We start from the raw sequence: 21402 nt of genomic DNA on the forward strand, positions 1-21402 counted from the left end.
CGACGCGACGCGACGCGACGCGACGCGACGTGTTAAACGGATATATGCACTTAACGCAGTTTAACGTCTACCGTTAAACGCCACTCGAACGCGCCTGCCGATCTCCGATGCCTTTTCGTTTTCTACTCCTTGTCCCCGACGGACGTTCCTCCCCGATATCGCTCTCGATATCGTTTCCCAGCGAGCGAGAGTGCCCGGGTATTCTCGCTTCTCGCTATCACTTTGGAATCTCACGAACGGCGCGGCCGCCTCGTTAGATCTAATTTTCCCGGCTGCTCGTTGCCGCAGCCGCGCATTGTTGTCCCCGCGATAAAAAGCGGAAAATGCGCTTGCACACTCCGTATGCACGAAACCGTTCTCCGGTGCGCTTTCTCTCCGTGACGCCGCGCCGAGGAGCCGTCGTTGTTGGAAGAAAATCGCGCGGTCGTAAGCTTCGCGCAAAACAGAGCGATTAGGCGCAAGGGCACCTCGAGATCGTCGGTAATTCCTCCTACGTTACGGGACGGTATCCGACGTGCCTCTGAACGCGATCCCGATTCCACGCTCTCCCCATTAAAATATCTATTCCGTTTCACAAGCAATTCCGCTGTATTTGGCAAAGTCCATTCCATTTCACCATTATATGTACGCGTACCTTTGCGTACAAGTAATGATAAGTCTGGGATTTTAGGGTTTCACTTTCAAATTAATTATATTTTATCGAATTTTTTCCTAAAGAAAGAATATAGTATTTAATATTTGTAGTATTAATCATGCTCTGCCAATGTTACTTGGTGTAAAATATAATAAACATTGTTAACCACTTTGATAGCATTTCAAGCTCATTTGTTCAAAATGCAAAACAGATACCTTTGTTACATATGGGAAGTAAAATGCTTTTTTTCCTCGTATAAATTTTCAAACGATTAAAATAATAATTTCATAAAATTTTCGAATAATTTAAACGCACAGTTATAAACTGCATTAAATATATAGCGTCTAAAAAACTAGTGACTGAGATCTTTTTATGTATTTCAACAATATCTGCCTGCCATGCTTGGAGAATGAAAATGTATCACGTCAATAAGAGATACATGTCTTATAAGGAATATGTATATAGAAACATTTGCAACTATTATATACATAGAAAAATATAGTTTTAACGCAACAAGTGACTAACGATCTGAAAATCTGTTTTGGAACCATGGATCATCCAGTTACGGCTTAGAAAAATATTACGGCGTATACTAAGCTATCATTAATAATTTATTAGATTCCATCTGTGTATCGCTGTATTAACATCATTATCTATTAATAGGAAACCGATAGTGTGCTGCTTTTGCAGCAGGGACAGCGCGACCAGTTTCTTTTGGCTCGAAAGAAAGCGAGAAACTCTATCTCTAGATATCTAACGTAAAAGACATTATAGAGGCGTCGACGTGTGCTTCCGTTCTTTCTCTCGCCGGCAATATCGAAATAATCTGGAGCGAGGAATAACCTTGTCGCGTAACCTTGCGAGGCTTGAACTTCACCGTTGAAACACAGGCGCGGGAATAACTGGAGGACGAAATCGCTCTTGCTCGCTCGACCGGATCGTGCTCTCGATCACTTTCTCCAAGTGGATGATACGGCTCGGCTGGATGGAGCGGAGGCCCGGTCGCGCGCCCGGAAGTGGGGGTGTTAGAAGGAGGACTCGATGGTGGAAGAAGAAGGTGGTGGAGGAGGTAGAGGAGGGTTCAACCGTAAGGGGTCCGGGGCCCAAAACTGCGGCGGGCACTACCACCACCTTCCACAGGTGGACGTGTCCGATTTCCATCACGTGAAGCGCGGACGGAACCACTTCCACCGTCGACGGTTCGCCACCACCGCCGGGGCGCCGACCGACCGCTGCTGCTTCCTTACCACAATGCTACCGCGCGCGGTGGTGCCTTCGGGGGAGGATACGCGCCTATATAACTACGACGTTCCGGTGATTGGACGAAGTAAGCTACGTTTTCCTGCGCCCAGGGAACAGGAGTACGCGGCCCGACGGGCGGCACTGCGAGAAATATGAGGATTCGCCCGGGATGCGCGGTCAGTTGTTTCCATCAATTTTTTTCACTCTTTCAATCCGGCGATGTCGGTGCGATGTCGGCGTGTCGCGCGCGTTGTGCCCGCTACCACCCTGGTCGAACTCACCACCGCCTCGCGCGGGACATCTTCCGCGCGGTTAACTGGCGCGATCTTGATAATCGCATCGTGATGCATACGGAAAACGGAAAGATTTTTGAAAAGTGCGTCGCTTCAAGTTCGAGGATGCATTCTTCTTCGACGTTTGTCGTTTATTGAGCGAGCGTGGTGCTCGGCCTGGTGGATGTAAACCGTCGCCATTTCGGACAGGACGTATCGGTCTTTTGCTAGCGATTTAACGGCATTGCGATATGTTGCGATATAATCAAGTCAAGGCAAAGAAATTCGACGTAAACACGCATCAATATTTTTGCGGACTGGTAAACTTATATATATTTATAGATTCACGGATTTATAAATCAGCTTATAAATTTTTCCTTCTTTCTTTCTCTTATTTTAATAGATTTGTATATAAGCCTAATTAATTTGCAAAATTATACGCGACTTTAAATTCCAGGATTTCATTTATACGGATTTATAAATCTCTGGATTTATGAATTTGGAATTACTGTCGAAAATCTTTTTATGCATAAATGTCAATCTCTCTTTGGATTTTAGGCCACTTTATTTCAAATGTTTATTACGTTCCAATGGATATATCATTACTGACTACTAAATATCTCGTCATTAGCTACTAAAATTATTCTGTTTACGTATACGATCGATCGCAGATGAATTTCGAAAGTTATTCCACTTGTCAACGTTACGGCCAGCGTTTTTATTTTAACTTGCTTAGTATGATTTTACGGCGCTGTTAAAAATTTATGAGAAACGAGAGGCAGAAATAGATTTCTTTCAATATAATTGTTCATCAACTGAATCATTATGTCATTTCGTTGTTTACAGGCTGTACTAGCGCTGCTACTGCAGGCCGTTCTTGTGGCGAGCAAAGCCGTAGTTCAAACGCAACTGCAGCAGCAATCGCAGCAAACTCCGTATGTATGACACGTTACCTTAATAAAAACATGTTTGGTAATAATAATAGTATGATGCAAAATTTATTTTTAATAAAAGATTTAACCCGAAAATTATATATGAGATTATTAATGATGCATTTCAAATTTTTTTTTTTTTTTATTATTATTATTTCTGTACATTACATTTTACAATATCGTCGTTTTATTTTAATTGATATGGAAATAATCTATAAACCTGGACATCATATTATGCAGATTTCGAAAAGCTTTTCTATATACCATAGAAGAAGATTAAGGTAACGAATACGAATATGAGATTTATTAATTGTTTGATGTTGAATCAATGTCGTTGTGATTACAGATACGGTACAGAAGCACAAAAACGATGGGGAGGCGACGGTGGTGATTATGGCGGTGGTTATGGGGGTGGCGATATCGGTGGTCACTTCGGTGGCGGTGGCGGCGGCGGTGGCGGCGACATCGGCGGTCATTTTGGAGGTGGCGATGGAGGCGGTCATTTTGGAGGTGGTGACGGGGGCGGTCATTTTGGCGGTGGCGACGGGGGCGGTCATTTTGGCGGTGGCGACGTCGGCGGTCACTTTGGGGGTGGTGACATCGGAGGTCACTTAGGTGGCGGTGACATTGGTGGTGGTCCTTCAGGTGGAGGCGGTGATATTGGTGGTCATCTAGACGGAGGAGGTGACTTTGGAGGTGGCGGAGGACTCGACGCGCATCACGGCGGCCATGACGATCATCACCATGACAAAGGGTACTGGAAGAAGAAGCTAGTTTGGAAGCCGGGCTGGAAGAAGATCTGGAAACCGGCGAAGAAGCAGATCTGGAAACCCGCGTGGAAGAAAATCTATAAGCCTATCTGGGTGCCAACTCAGAAAGCGGTGTGGAAGGAGATCCAAGTGCCCGCTTGGAAGAAAATCTGGAAGCCCGTGTGGAAGGAGATTCAAGTGCCGGTGTGGAAGGAAATACAGGTGCCGGCTTGGAAGAAAATCTGGAAGCCGATTTGGGTGCCGATCAAAGTGCCCGCTTGGAAAGAGATCCAAGTGCCCGCGTGGAAAAAGATCTGGAAGCCGGTTTGGAAGGAGATTCAGGTACCGGTATGGAAAGAATATCAAGTACCTGCTTGGAAGAAGCTCTGGGTCCCCGAATGGGTGAAGGTTGGCATACCGGGTGAGCACTACCACGGTACCGATCATCATGGATGGCAGTACACCAGTCATGATCTTTGGAAAAAGAAATTGATCTGGAAACCGGTCTGGAAGAAATATTGGAAAACGGCGCAAAAACAGATCTGGGTCCCGGACAAGAAGCTCGAGTGGAAAGAGGCCTGGAAGCAGATTTGGAAACCGGCGAAGAAGCAAATCTGGGTGGAGGACAAGAAGCTGGCCTGGAAGGAAGCGTGGAAACAGATCTGGAAGCCGGGCAAGAAACTCGTCTGGGTCCCCGACAAGAAGCTCGAGTGGAAGGAGGCTTGGAAGCAAATCTGGAAGACCGACAAGAAGCTGGAGTGGATCCCTGACAAGAAGCTCGCTTGGAAGGAAGCGTGGAAACAGATCTGGGTGCCTGCTTGGAAAGAGATCTGGGTGCCAGCGTGGAAGAAGATATGGAAACCGGTCTGGATATCCGAGTGGTTCCCCAGCGAGGACCATCATCATCATCATGGCTGGGATCGCAAGGACACGCAGGCTCAGAACACGCAAGTTGTGCCCTACAGCCCCGAGAAGGGGGTCTTGCCCCAGCAAAAGAGGCAAGCGCAGCAGCAGCAGCAGCAGCAGGGACAACAACAGGCGCAGCAACGTCCGGCGGACAGTAATAAAGTCGCCTGGGACAGGTCATTCCAGGCGAATTCGCCGACGATCACGCAAGACTTGGTACCACCGCCGGTGAAACAAAACGGAGGCCTAGCCAACTTTGCATTCCCTAGCCGTTGATAGAGTTAGATTTCCGTGCAGAATAACCGCACTGTAATCCACAAAAAAAAAATGCTTGTACAAACATCTCCACCGGGAGAGTGCTGTAACATAAGCCGCTGTATATATTACATCTTAGGATTAAGATAAGGTCGCGATAAAACTTAAGTTACTCGAAATTGCTTGACTGACGCGCTCCCTGTCCTTCGGGGTACCATCCTTACCTTTACACGTCGTAACCATTGTCTCTCTTTTGTTTTTTCATTTTTTTTATATACGTGTTGTTGTCTCTCCAATTGTTAACTAATACTGTTACGAATAAAGTTTATAAGTATTTTGTTAAATCTCTGACTCTTATTTCACCTTTTAGCCTTCAGATATATGTTATCTCTCTATATGCAAGAACCGTAACACAACTTTCACTTGGTTGTTTACTTGACGTACGTGACAATAGAATAAAGATACATTAGATATACAGAGCGGAAGAGGAATCTAGAAAACACATCTTCAATAATAAAAACAAAAATTGTATGCAAATTTTAATTCCTTACAGATGTAGGGAAATGTGTACGTCGAACGAATTCAACGGAGAAAACTTAAGATATCGAGTGCATTCAGTAAATACGGTTGAATATTCATTGCGCGGCAATCGTATATAATTGGCATACACTTTTAAATTTAGACAAATAATCGCGTTTGCTTTCTAAAAGTCGATTAGTCATTTTTCTTCTAAAATGTAAATAAACATATTTGACAACTGTTATTTATTCTTATCGTCTCGTAAACAAGAACTTTTAAATTTAATTTCCTATTTTAGATTTCTAGAAAGATGTATAACAACGTACCATTGAATGGGAGAAAGCATTGAGATATTTTACACATTATCAACTTTATCGCTTCGTATAATTTGATTACGGAAAAAGGATAAGCGCGAGCAAGATAAATTACGCCTTATGGGAGATAATTGAGCGACACAAGAAACATTATCTAGAATTACTTTACACGAAAGAAAGCATTTAAGTGACGCGTGCGTCTCTTGTAAGCTATAAAAGCTTCAAATATGGCAACCTACTTCGACAAACTTAATGGAACAACTAAAGAAGATAAGCAAGCTGCATATCGTTTATATAATCTAACGAATCAAGTATCGAATAACAATAAAGTTAATGCATTATTTTTTATTTTAAAAATAAAAATAACCCTGAGAAAATTGCTTTTTTTTACAGGTGATTAGTCGGATGTTGATTTTATTCTTTTACATTATACATCGAAGAGAAGAGCCGAAGTTAAGAGCCTTATTATCATCTTATTACCTCAATACTCGTTTCCTCAGGAAACAAACTATCTAAATTGGTCATTCTAATTTCAAAGTAAATCGCCATCGTTGCGAGCTTACTTATGAGGATGATGCAACGCGAATACGCGCACGTATCCCTGCGAAATTGGAGAAAGTGGAGTCTGTTATGGTAGGCAGAGGCGACCAGCATGTAGAGGACCCCGACCATGGAGAAAGTATCCGTGCACCCACACAGCGGCATAAATTAATCCATGCCACCGCGTGCTGCCCGTCCCCGGTACTCCCGGTAGGCCGCACCACATTGCGCGACGCAGACTCCGCTCGATTGATGACGATGACAACGAGATTTCACTGGCGCCCAACTACGGAAGAGTGGATTTTTCTCCGATCGCCTGGCGACCGAACAAGGAAATAAAAAAAAAAAAAGAAGAGAATTAGAGAAATCGTGATACGTTTCCCTGTGCGTCGTTTCCCTGATATGACACACAGGAAACAAATTTTCACTTTTGTCCGACGTTTACTTTCGTCCGACGGGTTTTCGCGCGCAAGCAAAATTTCGTGGGAGTTACGCGCGACATCCATCTTCCGTCTGCTGCCGTCTTTCCTTCCGGAAGTTTCGTTATTATTTCGTTATTATTAAGTGCGAGATACGTGAATACCGCGTAGCTCTCGCATATTACGGCTGTTCTTTTGTATCTAATAGCTAAACGTATCGTGCTTTGACTTTCCTCAAAGCGTTGCCGACACAACAAACTGTTAGACAAACATGCTCAAGGTTGTTTCTTTTAAGAAATTTCTTTTCTACGTTATTTCTGCGTCGGGCATTCGTATGTAAATTGTGGTCCGTAAGCGCGGTGGCCGATTATCGTGATAACAGACATTTTACAACATAATAGGAGATTTCCAGGTATCGCGCATAGGCTTCACACGGCGGGTGAGAACATAATGCGCTACCCGCGTCACCTCGACTTGATTTTCACCAGAAATTACGATCAAGGATATCACTTGGCAAGCTTATTATTCCCAAACAAATTAGCCTGACGTCGTTTTCTCCTCGAGAACTTGCCAAAGGAATTCATCCCAAACTCGCTAATTAACTTGGTTAATTTCAACGTAACGTTCTTAATTCGGTCTCTTATTTAATTTCTGATACAAAGAACAGTAGTTATGTAGCATATATTTTAAATTTAATAAGAATTAATATTCTTATTTAATATATTATTCGAAAAAACGAATTTTCGTGCTCGCGTGTGATGTAGTAATTCCAAATACGGATTCTCGCGCAATCCTTTCATCGATCGCCAATTTTTATTTTATTTAGGTACGACTCGGTCAAATCGCAAAGAAAAATATCGTCGTTTTTCAATAGCCAGCTTCCATGCGAGAGCGTGCGCACTCGTCCGAAAAGGTACATACGTAGTCAAACATAAAACGATATTTTTATCCGGATCATAGGGGTCATATATCGATAAGATCATAGCTAGTTTTGTTTTGTTATCATATGTACATGTATTGTCTATGCACATATATATATAGCACAGACCGATCCAAGTTACCGTGGCAGAAGTTACGAAGTGGCGCATCTCGATACATCCAAAAATGCTGTTCCTGATAATCTTCTCCCTTCTCTCTACCCTCGCTTGCCTCTACTGCATCTACGATTGTATCAAGCCGAAAAATTATCCACCTGGTGAGTGAAGTAAAACTCGACTATTAATTATTGACACTCTCAGTGAACTCAGTCTGGTGTTACGTGCACGTAGTACGTAGTACCTGAACACACAATTACTGTAGTTTTATGGCTTTCACATACATATCTTTTTCTACGCTTCAATTAAAAAGTTTCACGCTGAAAGTAGATGTTAATAGCTTAAAAAGTGTCTTTCTACCTACATATTACAAGTTAATATTCCTGAAAGTACCTATTTCAGAAAGCCGATGTTTCGAGAGAAAGTTGTAGGGCACGCAAAGTCTCTTGAATATTTAATTTTATTTTTCTAAATTTTAGTTCCGCTATAAATGACACGGTTTCTTCTTCTTAAATGGAATTTATTTCCGACTGTGAAAAAATTTATCACCGAAATTTTCACATTTGTCTAAATTTAGAGTTCTTATCTCTCCGTATAATGTCATACCATCAAAGATGTATCCATAAACATCAGGCTAGTCACTCGATTGAGGAATGCGTGTATAGCGTGACAAATATATATAGAAATAGTCGTTATAATTGTACTTTTGTGGACATGTGGTGTTACAAAAATGATATCTGATGCGTTCATAGGCGATTATTAAAAGAAAATAGCTTAATTTATTTTACTTTACGAGAATCCTTTAGGGGCTTTAGGAAGATTAATCTATAAAATTTACATACAAAGAAAAGATATTCTATAATAATGTTAATGGCAAGTAATGGCACATACGCCGACGATCTCTTTCGACAATTTCGCTGAGCGAAAATACCATAATGACTCTAAATTAATGTCATTAAAGTCAAGCCTCTAATTGCGGGACGCTAAATTGACATTGCACACTGCACACAGGTCCGGCGTGGATACCGTTCTTCGGATGTTTCTTCAAGTTCAAATGGCTACGTTCGAAACACGGATACATTTATCTGAGTATGCAAGAACTGGCGCGAACGTACGGACCAGTATTAGGATTAAAGCTTGGAAATCAAAAGGTGGTGGTGATTTCAACGTACGATCTGGTGAAGAAGACGCTTCTCCGGGATGAATTCAACAGCCGACCGGACGGATTTTTCTTCAGGGTGCGATCGTTCGGGAAGAGAAAGGGTACGCAGCGCGCTACTTATATATCGGTAAACGAAAACTCGGAATTAACTCCTTGAAATTAACACGCCGAAGATTCTGAAAACATACCCGCTTTTTTCTTTTTAACAACGATGAGAACGTGGAGCGAATAATATATCTTCATGTCGCTTTCATTCAACTTCGTTTTATTCAAGCGCGTATTTGTTGTTAAAGGCGTTCTGTTCACCGAGGGCCCCACGTGGACGCAGGTTCGCAGATTTACGATGCGGCATCTGCGAACGTTCGGCATAGGTCAGTCGATTTTAAAGGAACAGATGACTCTGGAGGCTCGGAATTTCGTCGTTCATCTGCGGGAGATGAGCGAGCGCGGCGCGGTGATGATGCACACGGCATTCGACGTCGCGGTACTGAATTCTCTGTGGTTCATGATAGCCGGGCACAGATTCGAATATGAGGACCAAAAGCTGCAAGAGGCGCTCGTACTGGTTCACGATGCCTTCAGGTAAATCCTGACGAGAACCCGTTGTTTTAACGGCGAAATAAGACAGCGTAAATATATAATATTATTTTTGCAAGATAAAACATATTACTTGATATTTTACACAGACTAATGGATACCCTGGGTGGAGTAATTTCGCAGATGCCTTTTCTACGTTTCGTGATCCCGGAGTTATCGGGATATAACGAGTTAATGAGGATTCTCGAAAGTCTATGGAGCTTCCTCGATGAGGAGATCAAGATACACGAGAGGGAGTTATCCGATGAGCCGCGCGATCTGATTGACGCGTTTCTCTTGGAGATCCGTAGAAACACCGAGAATGAAGACACGATATTTGATCGTGAGTTAATACGCCGCGTAACATGAAGCTTACTTAATAAATTATCTCACTTGATTTATACAATTAAATTTTATTTGCGTCAAAAATCTTAGAGTTGGAGTTGTCTGACAATGAGATGATTTCGCCAAGTTTTAAAAGACAAATCCGCCCTCCTCCTCTCTTTCTCTCCCTTTTCGGAATTATGTTCTGTAGAATAATTGAAATTAGTAAGAAATACTGTGTTAAATTATGTTAAATATTTTTCTTCCCTTAGATTGAGTAATTTTCACATTGTGTAACGACCTAACGACGAAGTAAGTAATAAATTACCGTTGACATATACATGCGCACGTTTTATGCCGCAGGTGAGAATTTATTGATATTGTGTCTCGACCTTTTTCTGGCTGGGTCGAAGACGACCACTGACACCTTAGCAACTACGTTTCTCTTCCTATCGCTGAATCCCGAATGGTTGAAGGTACTTCAAACAGAGCTGGATGATGTCGTCGGTAGGTCGCGAGCTCCAACCGAAGAAGATTTACCATCTTTGCCAATAACGGAAGCTTTCTTAGCCGAGGTAATATAAGAGAGAGATATATAAATTACAAGACATAGACTGTTGGGTGCAAACGCGTTACGACGAAGTATATAACTGTCACTGACGGTCGATATTTTCAAGAGAAACCTTATTACAAAATATGATGTTATCAATAAATAATTTTGTTTCAAATATTTCTATATTAAAAATAATTTTTTAACATGTTAGAGCTTCCTACAGAAAATCTGATTTAAATAACAATTAGAAAATAAATATTACTCTGATTTAATTGACATTTTTTATGACGGTATAAAAAAATAAATAAAGGCTTCGATTAATAAAACATATAATTATCAATAAAAATACGATTATAGTAATTGAGAAAATGCTTAAATGCGGGACGATATCGATGTTCTGCAGCATAAATGAAACATGACACGAGTATAAAATTGGTATATTTAATGTAGGTCCAAAGATATCTAATTTTGGCTCCACTCGGCGTACCTCACAGTACTGCGAAGGACGTTTCTTTGAACGGCTATCGAATACCCAAGGTAATAGACCGTATCTGATTGCGGATAACTAGCAAATTTCGATATATAAGAATCAATATTTCTAATTTACGTCCTCTTCAAAGAAATGAATAATATATTTATTTCTGAAATAATAAGTTACGCAGTATGCTTCGTACTTTTGCCGAGTTCTTTGAGCCCGTCAGTACGTAAGCGAAGAAATAAAATATTAGATATACCTGTTCGTGTATATATCAAAGTTCTCCGATTATCGATAAGCTTATTGCATTCAAAATTGCGCGTCCAAATTACAAGCGAGCTAATATTTTGCAGGACACGATTGTTCTCTTCGATTATCATAGCGTCCACAATGACGAGACGTACTGGGATCGACCGGATGAGTTCCGACCGCAACGATTTCTAAACGAGCAGGGCCAATTCTGTCGGAGCAACTACAGCATACCTTTCGGTTTAGGTAAATTTCAACAAAGGAAACTTCGAGAGACGTAATCAACACGTCGGAATATAGTTTATGCTAATGTCCCACTTTCGCAACCATCATTCTCGTAAAAGTCATTTCTACTCCGAGCCCGAGCCTCTCTCCATATATATTGCGCAAATTTTTCAGCCTTTTGCCTTCGCGAGGAAAAGGCGAGAGATAATCAATTCCCCATTGTTTGGAACTAATCGCGGGAATGCCGGGTGGATTGTTTCAGGCAAGAGACGCTGTCTAGGCGAGCAGCTGGCGCGCTCCTCGCTGTTCCTGTTCTTCACCTACGTCGTGCATTACTTCGACATGGAGCTATCGGCCGAGCACGCCAAGCCGAGCCTGAAAGGCTACGACGGCTTCACCCTGTCGCCGAAACCGTACTACCTCAAGCTGACGAAGAGGACGACGCGTTCCCCGCGGTCCCCGAACGCCACGTGACCCGCGCGAGAGCACATGACGGTACATTTGGACTTCTGCGAAGGGGCACGATTTCGTCGAACTCGTAAAGCGTCCGCGTAAAAGCAAGACTTTCACGGCGTAGAACCAATAAACGCCATTCGCAAACGCCGGGCCGGGCCGCGCCGCGCCATGTACGGGATCGGTTAACGGAAACGAATATCTTTTTTGTCAAACAGCTCGCGCCGTAACGCGCATAACACATAACGCATTATACATAATACGAGGCAACTCGTAAGATTACTAATGACCGTGCGGCGCAGCCGATTTAACTCGAAACGATAACGCGTAATCGTGTCTCCATTAACAGTAGAGATAAAAAAAAGACTTCGGACGAACGTACTTCCTCAGGCAGAAGCTATTATGTCCTGTTAGACATCAAATAGTCATTTCCAAGCCAAAGATTAAAACAATTATTTTTAATATTTTTACTCAAAGTCGGAAAAACATGTGTTTTAAAAAACTGCTGTCCCACGCTCGTTACTTGCACGTCCCCTGCGAGCTCTGGAACGTGCGAGGAAGCACGATTTCTGAGAACTAAATATATCTTATTCGCAGCACGTGGCATATTGTAGAGTAATGTAGAGCATTTCACGACAAATGTAGCGACGCGCGAGAAGGTGCGATTTCGATTACTTATTCGCGCGGTTTGAAATGCTAGACGCGAGTATGAAAGGTAGATGACAGCCTCAATAAACGGATGTAAGTTAATAGAAATGTGCCGCGAGCATTTCTAGCAATTTACTAGCTCTCACGCGGCTACGTGAAAGACGTGTGTTTCACTCGAGGGTCTCTATAGATACACAGCCGATACTTCTATCGCCTTCTAACATGGTCGGTTTGTCGTCTCCTTTCAGCATGTAGGACGGCAGAAGCTTTAAAAAAAAGTCTTGTAATAAAATTGTAGTGGAATGGCTTGTAAATAAAACTACAAAAAAAAAACTCGTACTTGATATGTAATCTACAATATTTTAATTTATAGTAAATTCGTATTTACATTTATAATGTGACACCAGCTCGGTAAATTCTCGTATACTATTCTGTGTGTGTATAGTGCTTTTAATACTATTTAAAAAAAAATAAGCGAACGAAGAGAGAAGATACAAGTGTACGTATATGTAAGATCTGTGTGTATAATACTTTCGTTCTTTTGCTTTTTTCTTTTTTCTTTTTTCTTCTGTTCACATACGTATATACGTATCTCAAAAAAGTATAACGAAACAAAGAATAAAATAACATTAAAAGAATCGTAGCGTACGCGCTAACGCGCGTCAATTTGATAAAACTAACGCGAAACATTTTCAAAATGAGAGCCTCTCACTTACCTAAGTGTGCAATGTAATCTTATCTCGGAACGACTAACATTTCGTAAGGCTTCGGTGCAATTGTCAATCCGGTGGTTAGTTCCATTTTAATAGATTTTTTACCTGGCACCGGGAGTAAACGATACTTCTGCATTACCCCGACAAACAGTAAGAATATAGCCGATCTTGCCAAAGCTGCTCCGGGGCATCTTCTCTTTCCTAAGGAAAAAAAAAGATAAAAGAAGATTCTTCCTTCGGACGGTGAAATATGGGTCAAGATAATTGATTCACGAGATTTGATCGCTATTATTCGTGCAGTTATTCAGAGGATCCCGTGCGAGCATTAAATTCAGAGAGGAGTACCGTTCGCCTTTTTCCTCAGCGTGAAAGGCATTCCTCGACCTTCCGGTCGCGCCGTGAAGCACCCGGAAAGAAAACAAGAAAGAGGTAGGTATCGTAATTATGTACATGCGTTACGGCGCGACACCGAGAATGGCTTAAACGCAATTAAGCACATTAACGTCGCACGTGAACGAAGCGATCATTTCCGTTTCGCAAAAGAGACGTTCCAACAGCTAGTTGTTTCTCTCATAACAATCTCGTTTTTCTTTAAACCTCGTAATAATTTACTGACCTTTTCCGAACAGTATAATACTGTCATGTGGTTGATAAGCTCCATCCTTGTTTATATATCTCTCCGGTCTAAACGAAGTCGGATCGGGGAAGAATTTCGGATCCATATTGTTCGAATACACATTCATAAGGACGGTGGTGTTCTTTGGTATCTCGTAACCGTCGAGAGTAGTGTTACTAAGAACGCGACGTGGTCCGATTACAGGTGTGACGAGCCATATGCGTTGGCACTCGGTTAATACCGCCTCCGTGAAGGGCATTCTGCGATTAAGTTGAAATTCAATATAAATTAAATAATTTCTCGAATCGAAAAGCCATGAGAAGAGACAATGTCCCCCTTCCTTCCCCCCAAAATAATATGACAATTTGAAAAAGGACGTGCGCTCTTCTTAAAGATACAAAATTACGCCGTTATTACTTGACTCTGTCCTTCAGATTGGGAAACCTGTGGGGACCGATCGCGGCGTCGATCTCCTCGTGCAGCTTGCGTTGCACATCCTGATGATTGGCCATTTGCAAGAAAAGAATATCCAAAGTCGACGTCGTGTTGTTAATCGCGGCGATGAAGAAGTCGATCAACGTCACGAGCAGATTGTCCTCTGAAAAGAACAGAAGAGATGATGGGCACGTATGTCGGGCATCGCGGGGGCTCGCGACGAGTACTTGGCTTTCTCTCGCGCGCGCACGGTGCTTTCATTAACGCACCGACGCGACGGGGCACGCCGGGAGGAAGCGTTAATTTCCTCGCAAATACCCCGAGAAAATTGCCGCGGTGTTCTTTAAGCGGCCCCGGCCGCTCGGTGAAAGAAAGCAACTGGGGCTCGCACCTGTAAACAGGGAAACTTTGTCTCGATGCTCCTCGCTGTTGTACATCTCATAGAGGAACATATCGATAAAGTCCGCCTCGTTTCCTTTGACGTACCGCTCCTTGTGCTCCTTGATAGTGTCCTGCAGATAAAACACGAGATGCGAGATCCGACGCGATCAATAATTTTAAGTATCGGACGAGTAAGAAGCCGAAATTGTATTGACCACATCGTGGGTCATTGAGGGGGGAGGGGGGGTTACGTTACGTATATGTATATACCATTAGGAAGTTCTTCAGCTCGTTGTTTAACGCGATGAGGATGTTGTATCCCGACATCTCCGGCGCGACGTAACGTATCCAGGGGAAAGTGGCCAGAATCCCACCGGTCAAATCGAACTGTTGCGCGCGACGATCCAGCAGATCCATGAACTTCTGTAACCTGAGGAGCAATCGCGGAACCAGTGAGACTTCCTCGAGTTACCCGGAAATAAGACAATCGCGGAAGTGCCGCGCGAGTTGTCGAGGAAGTGTAATCTTCCGATTGTCCGGGGACGATTTCACACGTTACCTCGGGAGATTCTCGGATGGCTTCCGTCCCGTGATCATTAGCCAGAGGACATCTATCACCGCGGGCGCGATCGCGGGTCGTATCTGTCGCACTCCGCCATCCGCCAGCCTCTCCAGGATGAGTGTCATTTCGTCAACGAGCAGGTCCATCATCGCCTGCTTGGCGAAACCGACGCTCCTCAGAGTTCGTACCACCCAAACGCGCAATTCTTTCCACTCGGTGCCGTCGTTCATCGTGATCCCTGATAATCGTGATTTCTGATTAATCAGTGATCTTTAACGGCTCTTACTATAATTTCTTTCTTTCTCCTTGTACGTGTTATCGCATCGAAATCTCTTCTTCGAAGCGCTGATTCAGCGAATTGTTCAGATTGTTCTCTATTTCTTTCAAGAAAAATTAAATTTGAAAATAATAAACCAAGTATATAGACTCTCCTAAATAAGTCAATAAGATAAATTTGTTTACACGCTGAAGATAACACAAAGAAAGTATCGCAACGTCCGAATATGCATTGACTAATATATTTTATCTTATTGACTATATACCGCGCGTGGCTCCGCGTGCCTCATCTCTCACTATTCCTTATTTGTTAAATTTATAAGGTTCATATGTTCTAGATTTTGGACGGCACTGAAAAAAACTTAAATTTATTTACCTTTATTAAAATATATACTGTTAAATATTTAAGGACTATAAATATTAAAAGTTAAATATTAAATATTAAATGACTCAACGTGAGTATACGTTGGAACTACGAATTTAACAGTGCAATGTATACTCTCATTTTTGCCTAAAAATAGAAATATTAAAGACCGGCAACGTACATCCAAGTAAAACGAAAGATACAATAAACATGCACGCGCTCGTGCATGTAAGTACGTTGCTTGAGCATTAATACACAAAATAGAAAAAAATCTCATCCTCCTCTTACTTTTTTCTCTCGACGAAAATCGCGATATCGATCTGTTTGATAAGACTATACTTAATTCTTTATATAATTCTTTATTGAAATATAGAAACCACGTTTCAACCAAATTCTAAACTTCAATATGGCAAGTTCCAATCGGATTCGTTTTACCTTTCCTCATTCCCATGTTTCGTAGCTTTATAAATTCGTTCCATGGTCGTCCATCGTACTTCTCGCAAAGGCACATTTCGTGTATAAGCTTGCTGTCCGAGACAACAATGACGTTGCTGGTACCCAACCGTAAACTTATGATGCCGCTCTTATATGTCTTGCAGAGTTCCAGAAAAGCAATGTGTTGTCCACCGAGTTGACGCGTTAATTTTTTCAAATAATATCCATTTCCAATAAACGGCCAAGGAAAGGGACCTAAAAATTATAGCTCCTTGATTGTGGAACGTAGAATTTAAGGTTCTTAACTATCGTCGCGCAGGTAACTCAAAAGTATACGCTTCTTTAATTACTTTGAATTCTTGGGTCATTACTTTGACCTGGGTCGAGTCACTAAAACACGCGGCCTGACCTAAAGCCAGGTCCGCGTGCCTTTCAAGTGTTTACAGCAGGCGGCCTAAATAATTTAGGTCGAATATAAACGACGCAACGATTAGCTTGCGCAGTTTTCACTACATTGAATTTCTCGAAAAGTATATCCGACACGCATTGAAACGCACATCGATATCTGATAAACACGTCGACTTTCTTTGTAAACATATAAGAGATTAATATATAATATCTATAATATAATATTTTAATTATACCCCTTAAGCAAAATGATACGCTCGTATTTGTATTTGTAACTGTGATGAAAGTAATTCTAGGTTTAACCTTGAATTGTCAAGCCTTCTCTTCTGTTATTCAGTGTGACTAATGTGAGTACGTTTGTAAAAGGATAAAGAATTTTACTTTATATACCCCAAGGGGCCTTAAAGGGCGTTTTGAAGGGACGTACCCAACCCTAACCTTCAATTCATCCTACTACCACCTTACTGTTTCCTACTTTCCTACTTTGGACCAACGGTTTAACGTCTCTTCCGAAAGACGGAGCCCAGTTTTCTCCGCATCTGCACGGAGGGGCGCGGTTTTTTTCGGAAAAAACTTTTCCATGATTCATGTCTCTAGTGGACTCGAACCTGGTTCCTCAGATTACGAGTCTGGCGCTCTACCACTAGACCACACCGCCGCCCAGATGAGTACGTTTGTATTTATATAGTTTTATTTACATTTGTACTTATAAAGTTTCATTTTGTTAAATTTGTTAAGAGCAATCAAAATACTATTTTGTACCAATCGACATTTTGTGAACAATGTGCTATATAAATCTAATGATTCATATAAAGTCGCTGACGTATTCGTTGGAAAACGAATTTTCGACAAGAAAGATGTGTTAACTTTAGATAAAAACGTGCCGTTTTTCTTTTGAATAATAATAGATAGCATAGCAGAACCAAAAATTTATATTTATATAAGAACAGCTGAAATAAATTCATCTAATAGTTTATGCCTATAACTTAAAATTTCGTAATATCTATTTTGAATTAAAAGTCAAGATTTCCATTAATTTTCATCACCGAGATAATAAAATAATGTACTGAAGTAGTGCTAATACTAAAGTACCGAAAGAAATTAAACGGCTTAATATGAATCTAATTTTATATTTCATTTTTTCTGACATATTAAAAATAAAATACATACAGCAGCAAATACATATATAGAGATTAGAGAACAGATTACTTTTAGGATCAATACTAAATTTTTTAATTTTATTTGATTACTTAGGTAAGAGGGAAATGCATGTTACGCAGAGTATACATGTCTCTATCATAATTTTTAATTAAATCGTCCAGGCTTCAATATATCAATCTAATTTAACACTCAACGATCTCTTCTATAGTCTCTTCTTTGTAAATTATCTGTACAAGTGTAACGGTTCAAGAGTCGTACTTAATGACACTTAATGACTGTTCAGATTTTCCTAATCAACTAAATCTTAAAGAATTATATATGAATATCTCGCATATGAAAGATTTGATCAAAATGTATTACTCTTACTGAACGTTTCCCCGATAGTTGACAAATTAAAATTAATATACGACGCGATACGCGTCATCTCTGAATCCGCTCTCATAGAAAAGGCCAAATTAATGAGTATATCAATGAGTAAATTACCTGGAGGACACTTTGGTCTCTGTCGCAAGAAGACAATAGTAAGAAGAATAGTTAAGATCGCCAAAGTCACAGCCACAATCATCGTGCCTCGCTCTTTTCCTTTATCGTGTCGGGCACGTGCTTTCCGAAATAGATTGTCGCGTTCTGACTCGCCTGAAGGCTCGCCTGATTCCTGAATGGCTCGAGTAGGCAAGTTTCAAGAAGTAGGAAACGTCCGATCACGACGTTGATTTGGCCAATCAATAACGTCCACGTGTCTAATCGGATAAGACATAGTATATAGCTCAAACTAATATGACCTTCTGTCTACGGGAATGGTCTCGCAGGAGGGAAAAAGAAAAGAAACTGTCGGATCGACACAATGGGTCGCGCAGGTCAATTGACATGATTCACACACGCGTGGGGATCGCACGTACGAATGACGAACGTGTCTCGACACAGATGTGGACCGACTTGTGTAACTGACTAGTGACCGGATTATCGTCAGACTCATCCGGCCAACGACGGTGCCTCTCAGCCTCTATCGCTTCTGCGCGCACAAAAGAAGCTTCTCTTAAACGAGACCGGGTTGATCGAGGCCGAGGGTATTGCGCGAAATATAAATAAAAACCACCCGACTATTACGTGCGCGGAATTGCGATTTCACGCACGACGGTGCAGGATCCAGAATCCAGAAGAAATTCGCTAAAGCCAGCGAGAACCATGCGCGACTCGCGCGGCTCGAGGTATAGCTGATAGCTCCGGATTCGCAAATTCATGTGAATCCGGATTCGCGAATAAAATGAACGAACGTATTTTCGTCGAGCACTCGACGTTTACGCATTTGTGTCAATTCGCGATCAACGGAACGGTTTTTTTTTTTTATGAAATCAAGGAAAGCGAATCATCACAAATGTCGCTTTTCTTTCGGAATGCTCGAACCGAAAAGTGTTATTATCGTCTAAGGACGTTCGCTACATCCAAACCACGTCCTCGATTGGACTTTCATGTCGATAGCGAAGAGAAGAGAGTACTACACCTTTTTTTGTTTAATATTGCTAACTGGCGGAGTTCACGAATCGGAGTTAAATTGTCTCAGTTCTACGCGTATTGTTCCGTTCGAGCTGATGGGAAACATAATTTTTATTTCCACAATTTATACACTTCTACTTATCGCTTTTCGCGTTTTGTGTTTCACATATTTTGTTACAGTTATCTCTGTTAGCGTATATATGTGCAAATTTTACTTATTTGCAGGCATAATTTTTATTCGTGTCTCTATATTGCGTTAAACTTCTGGAGAAAACCAGAATAAGTTCTCTTTTCAAATCCTCTACGTTCTCTATAAAATTGTACAGGGGAAAAAACATAGATTTCTCTCACAAAAATAATAAATGTCCAACAAAGGATGATAGAGAACAACAAATTCAAAATTTCGATAATTTTATCATGAGTTTTTATTTCAGTCAAACCTATATTTCCGGCGGTATAAAAAAAAACATCAATTTTTTTAAACAGAGACGAATATCTATTTTTATGTGTATATTGTATATGTGTATTTTTAATTGTGTGTTAATGAAATAATTAAATATTTATTTATTAAAATATTTACATATTAAATTAGATAAAAGAAATTGAATAAACTTGCATATCTTTAAACATATTAGAAAGTAGTAAAGTATTTAACAAGCATATTAGATATATCGACAGGATATTAGATTGACAGGAAATCTATAAATTTTGATTCCATGATATCCGTATTGATCTTATATCTGTTTTTAAGCAAGAAGAAAATTGCCTTGTTAAAGCAGTTTTCTCGGTTTGATTATCAACTTGAACGTGAACTTGAAGACAGTGCGCAAAGAGTATAGAGAGACGGCGTACATCAGCGCAAACCATTCATGCAACTTTTATTGCATATTATAGACAATTATAGATACTAGGCCTGGTTAATTTTTTAATTACGCTTCTGACGCGGTGTTTTACTCACGGTCTTGTACACAGGTCTGGACACTCCGATGCCGTAAAAACAGGAGAGAGTGGGATCCAATAGTGAAGCTCGAAAACCAACATGACGTCAGATGTAGTAAAACCCTACCATGCATGCGCCGCGAGATTGCTGCATGCTTTGAATGATAAAGATAAATAATTTATACATTAAAAATGGAAAAACATGAAATGACACTCTTGCTCCCTTTCAAGCATGAATCTACATTCCTTGTGTCTCAAATTGGAAAAAGCATGAGTAACGCACTCAGTGCATATTAAAGCCGTTGCACACTGATTTAATCTCTAATTTTTAAGTAAAAATGCAAATATTTCGACTGATGATATGCCCAACACAATTTTATCAAATAGTAAAATAAAGAATAACAAGGATCCAGTGACTTGAACCGTTTATATTAAACATACACTTTATATATATATACGATAATTTGTGTACGACGGCTTTAATGTGCACTCAGTGTGCACCGGTGCGTCCAACCAACTTCGCTAAGTTATCATGGAATATCATGGTTTTCCGATTATCATACATATGCTTCGAAAACACGAGGTATTTTCATAATTTGCGGATAGTCATTAGAATTGCAGAATATTCTGTATATGTAGATAATGTGTTAGGAAATAATAACATGTGTGTTGTTGTTACCGGTAGATTCTACTCGATTTCTCTCACGATTGTAATAAATTGATATGGTAGATCTTCCTCGGTAGAGAGAGAAGAACCTTTCTCTTCTCACATCAACCAACATTAGCTTACTTACTTTTTTAATTTTAAAAGCTAATTTTCATACAAATTTATTTGACATTAAAAGTTGTTATATTAAAAAGAACAATATTAAAATATTAAATGTATAAACATGTGCCAAACATGTTGCATAATATCTAATACATCATACATAATGCAATATGCATTTGTAGGAAGAATTATATACTAAAATGTTTAGTGTATAATCAACAATTATATACACTATTTCTTATCAGAAATTAAATCTTAAACCATTTTTTCCCATAATGTTTAACAATAATCTGTAATAATAAAGTAATAATTATTAGGTAAAGTTAGGGCCACGTCAAAAAGACACTCTGTATTATAGACATACTATT

At 40.7% G+C, this 21402-nt stretch overlaps 3 protein-coding genes across 5 annotated transcripts; 2 read left to right on the forward strand and 1 right to left on the reverse strand.

Annotated features, from left to right (window-relative positions):
- Positions 1–1979: 1979 nt before the first annotated feature.
- LOC112460317 lies at positions 1980–5267 on the forward strand. The gene is made up of 3 exons (XM_025024952.1): positions 1980–2052; positions 2995–3083; positions 3427–5267. The coding sequence occupies exons 1-3, from the start codon at positions 2029–2031 to the stop codon at positions 5009–5011; spliced, it is 1698 nt and encodes a 565-aa protein (XP_024880720.1). The 5' UTR covers positions 1980–2028; the 3' UTR covers positions 5012–5267.
- A 2352-nt stretch (positions 5268–7619) lies between these two features.
- On the forward strand, positions 7620–12807 carry LOC112460305 (methyl farnesoate epoxidase-like). Its single transcript, XM_025024932.1, has 9 exons — positions 7620–7695; positions 7824–7977; positions 8828–9079; positions 9272–9560; positions 9665–9897; positions 10242–10453; positions 10882–10968; positions 11260–11401; positions 11643–12807. Exons 1-9 carry the CDS (start codon positions 7666–7668, stop codon positions 11852–11854), a joined length of 1611 nt encoding a protein of 536 aa, XP_024880700.1. The 5' UTR covers positions 7620–7665; the 3' UTR covers positions 11855–12807.
- A 14-nt stretch (positions 12808–12821) lies between these two features.
- On the reverse strand, positions 12822–21092 carry LOC112460306 (probable cytochrome P450 305a1). Of its 3 annotated transcripts, none has more exons than XM_025024934.1 (9): positions 20285–21092; positions 18316–18572; positions 16264–16518; positions 15186–15426; positions 14897–15056; positions 14637–14757; positions 14228–14408; positions 13811–14070; positions 13217–13395 (listed from the first exon to the last, which is right to left on the reverse strand). In XM_025024934.1, the coding sequence occupies exons 2-9, from the start codon at positions 18395–18397 to the stop codon at positions 13217–13219; spliced, it is 1479 nt and encodes a 492-aa protein (XP_024880702.1). In that variant the 5' UTR covers positions 18398–18572; positions 20285–21092. The 3 variants fall into 3 exon arrangements, with proteins under 3 accessions (XP_024880703.1, XP_024880702.1, XP_024880701.1); XM_025024933.1 differs by lacking the exon at positions 20285–21092 and adding an exon at positions 19334–19416; XM_025024935.1 differs by lacking the exon at positions 20285–21092 and having other exon boundaries at positions 12822–13395; positions 18316–19013.
- Between the last annotated feature and the right edge of the window lie 310 nt (positions 21093–21402).

The sequence above is a fragment of the Temnothorax curvispinosus genome, unplaced genomic scaffold, assembly GCF_003070985.1.
Source record: "Temnothorax curvispinosus isolate PA1 unplaced genomic scaffold, ASM307098v1 QBEX01010444.1, whole genome shotgun sequence".
Taxonomy (NCBI): domain Eukaryota; kingdom Metazoa; phylum Arthropoda; class Insecta; order Hymenoptera; family Formicidae; genus Temnothorax; species Temnothorax curvispinosus.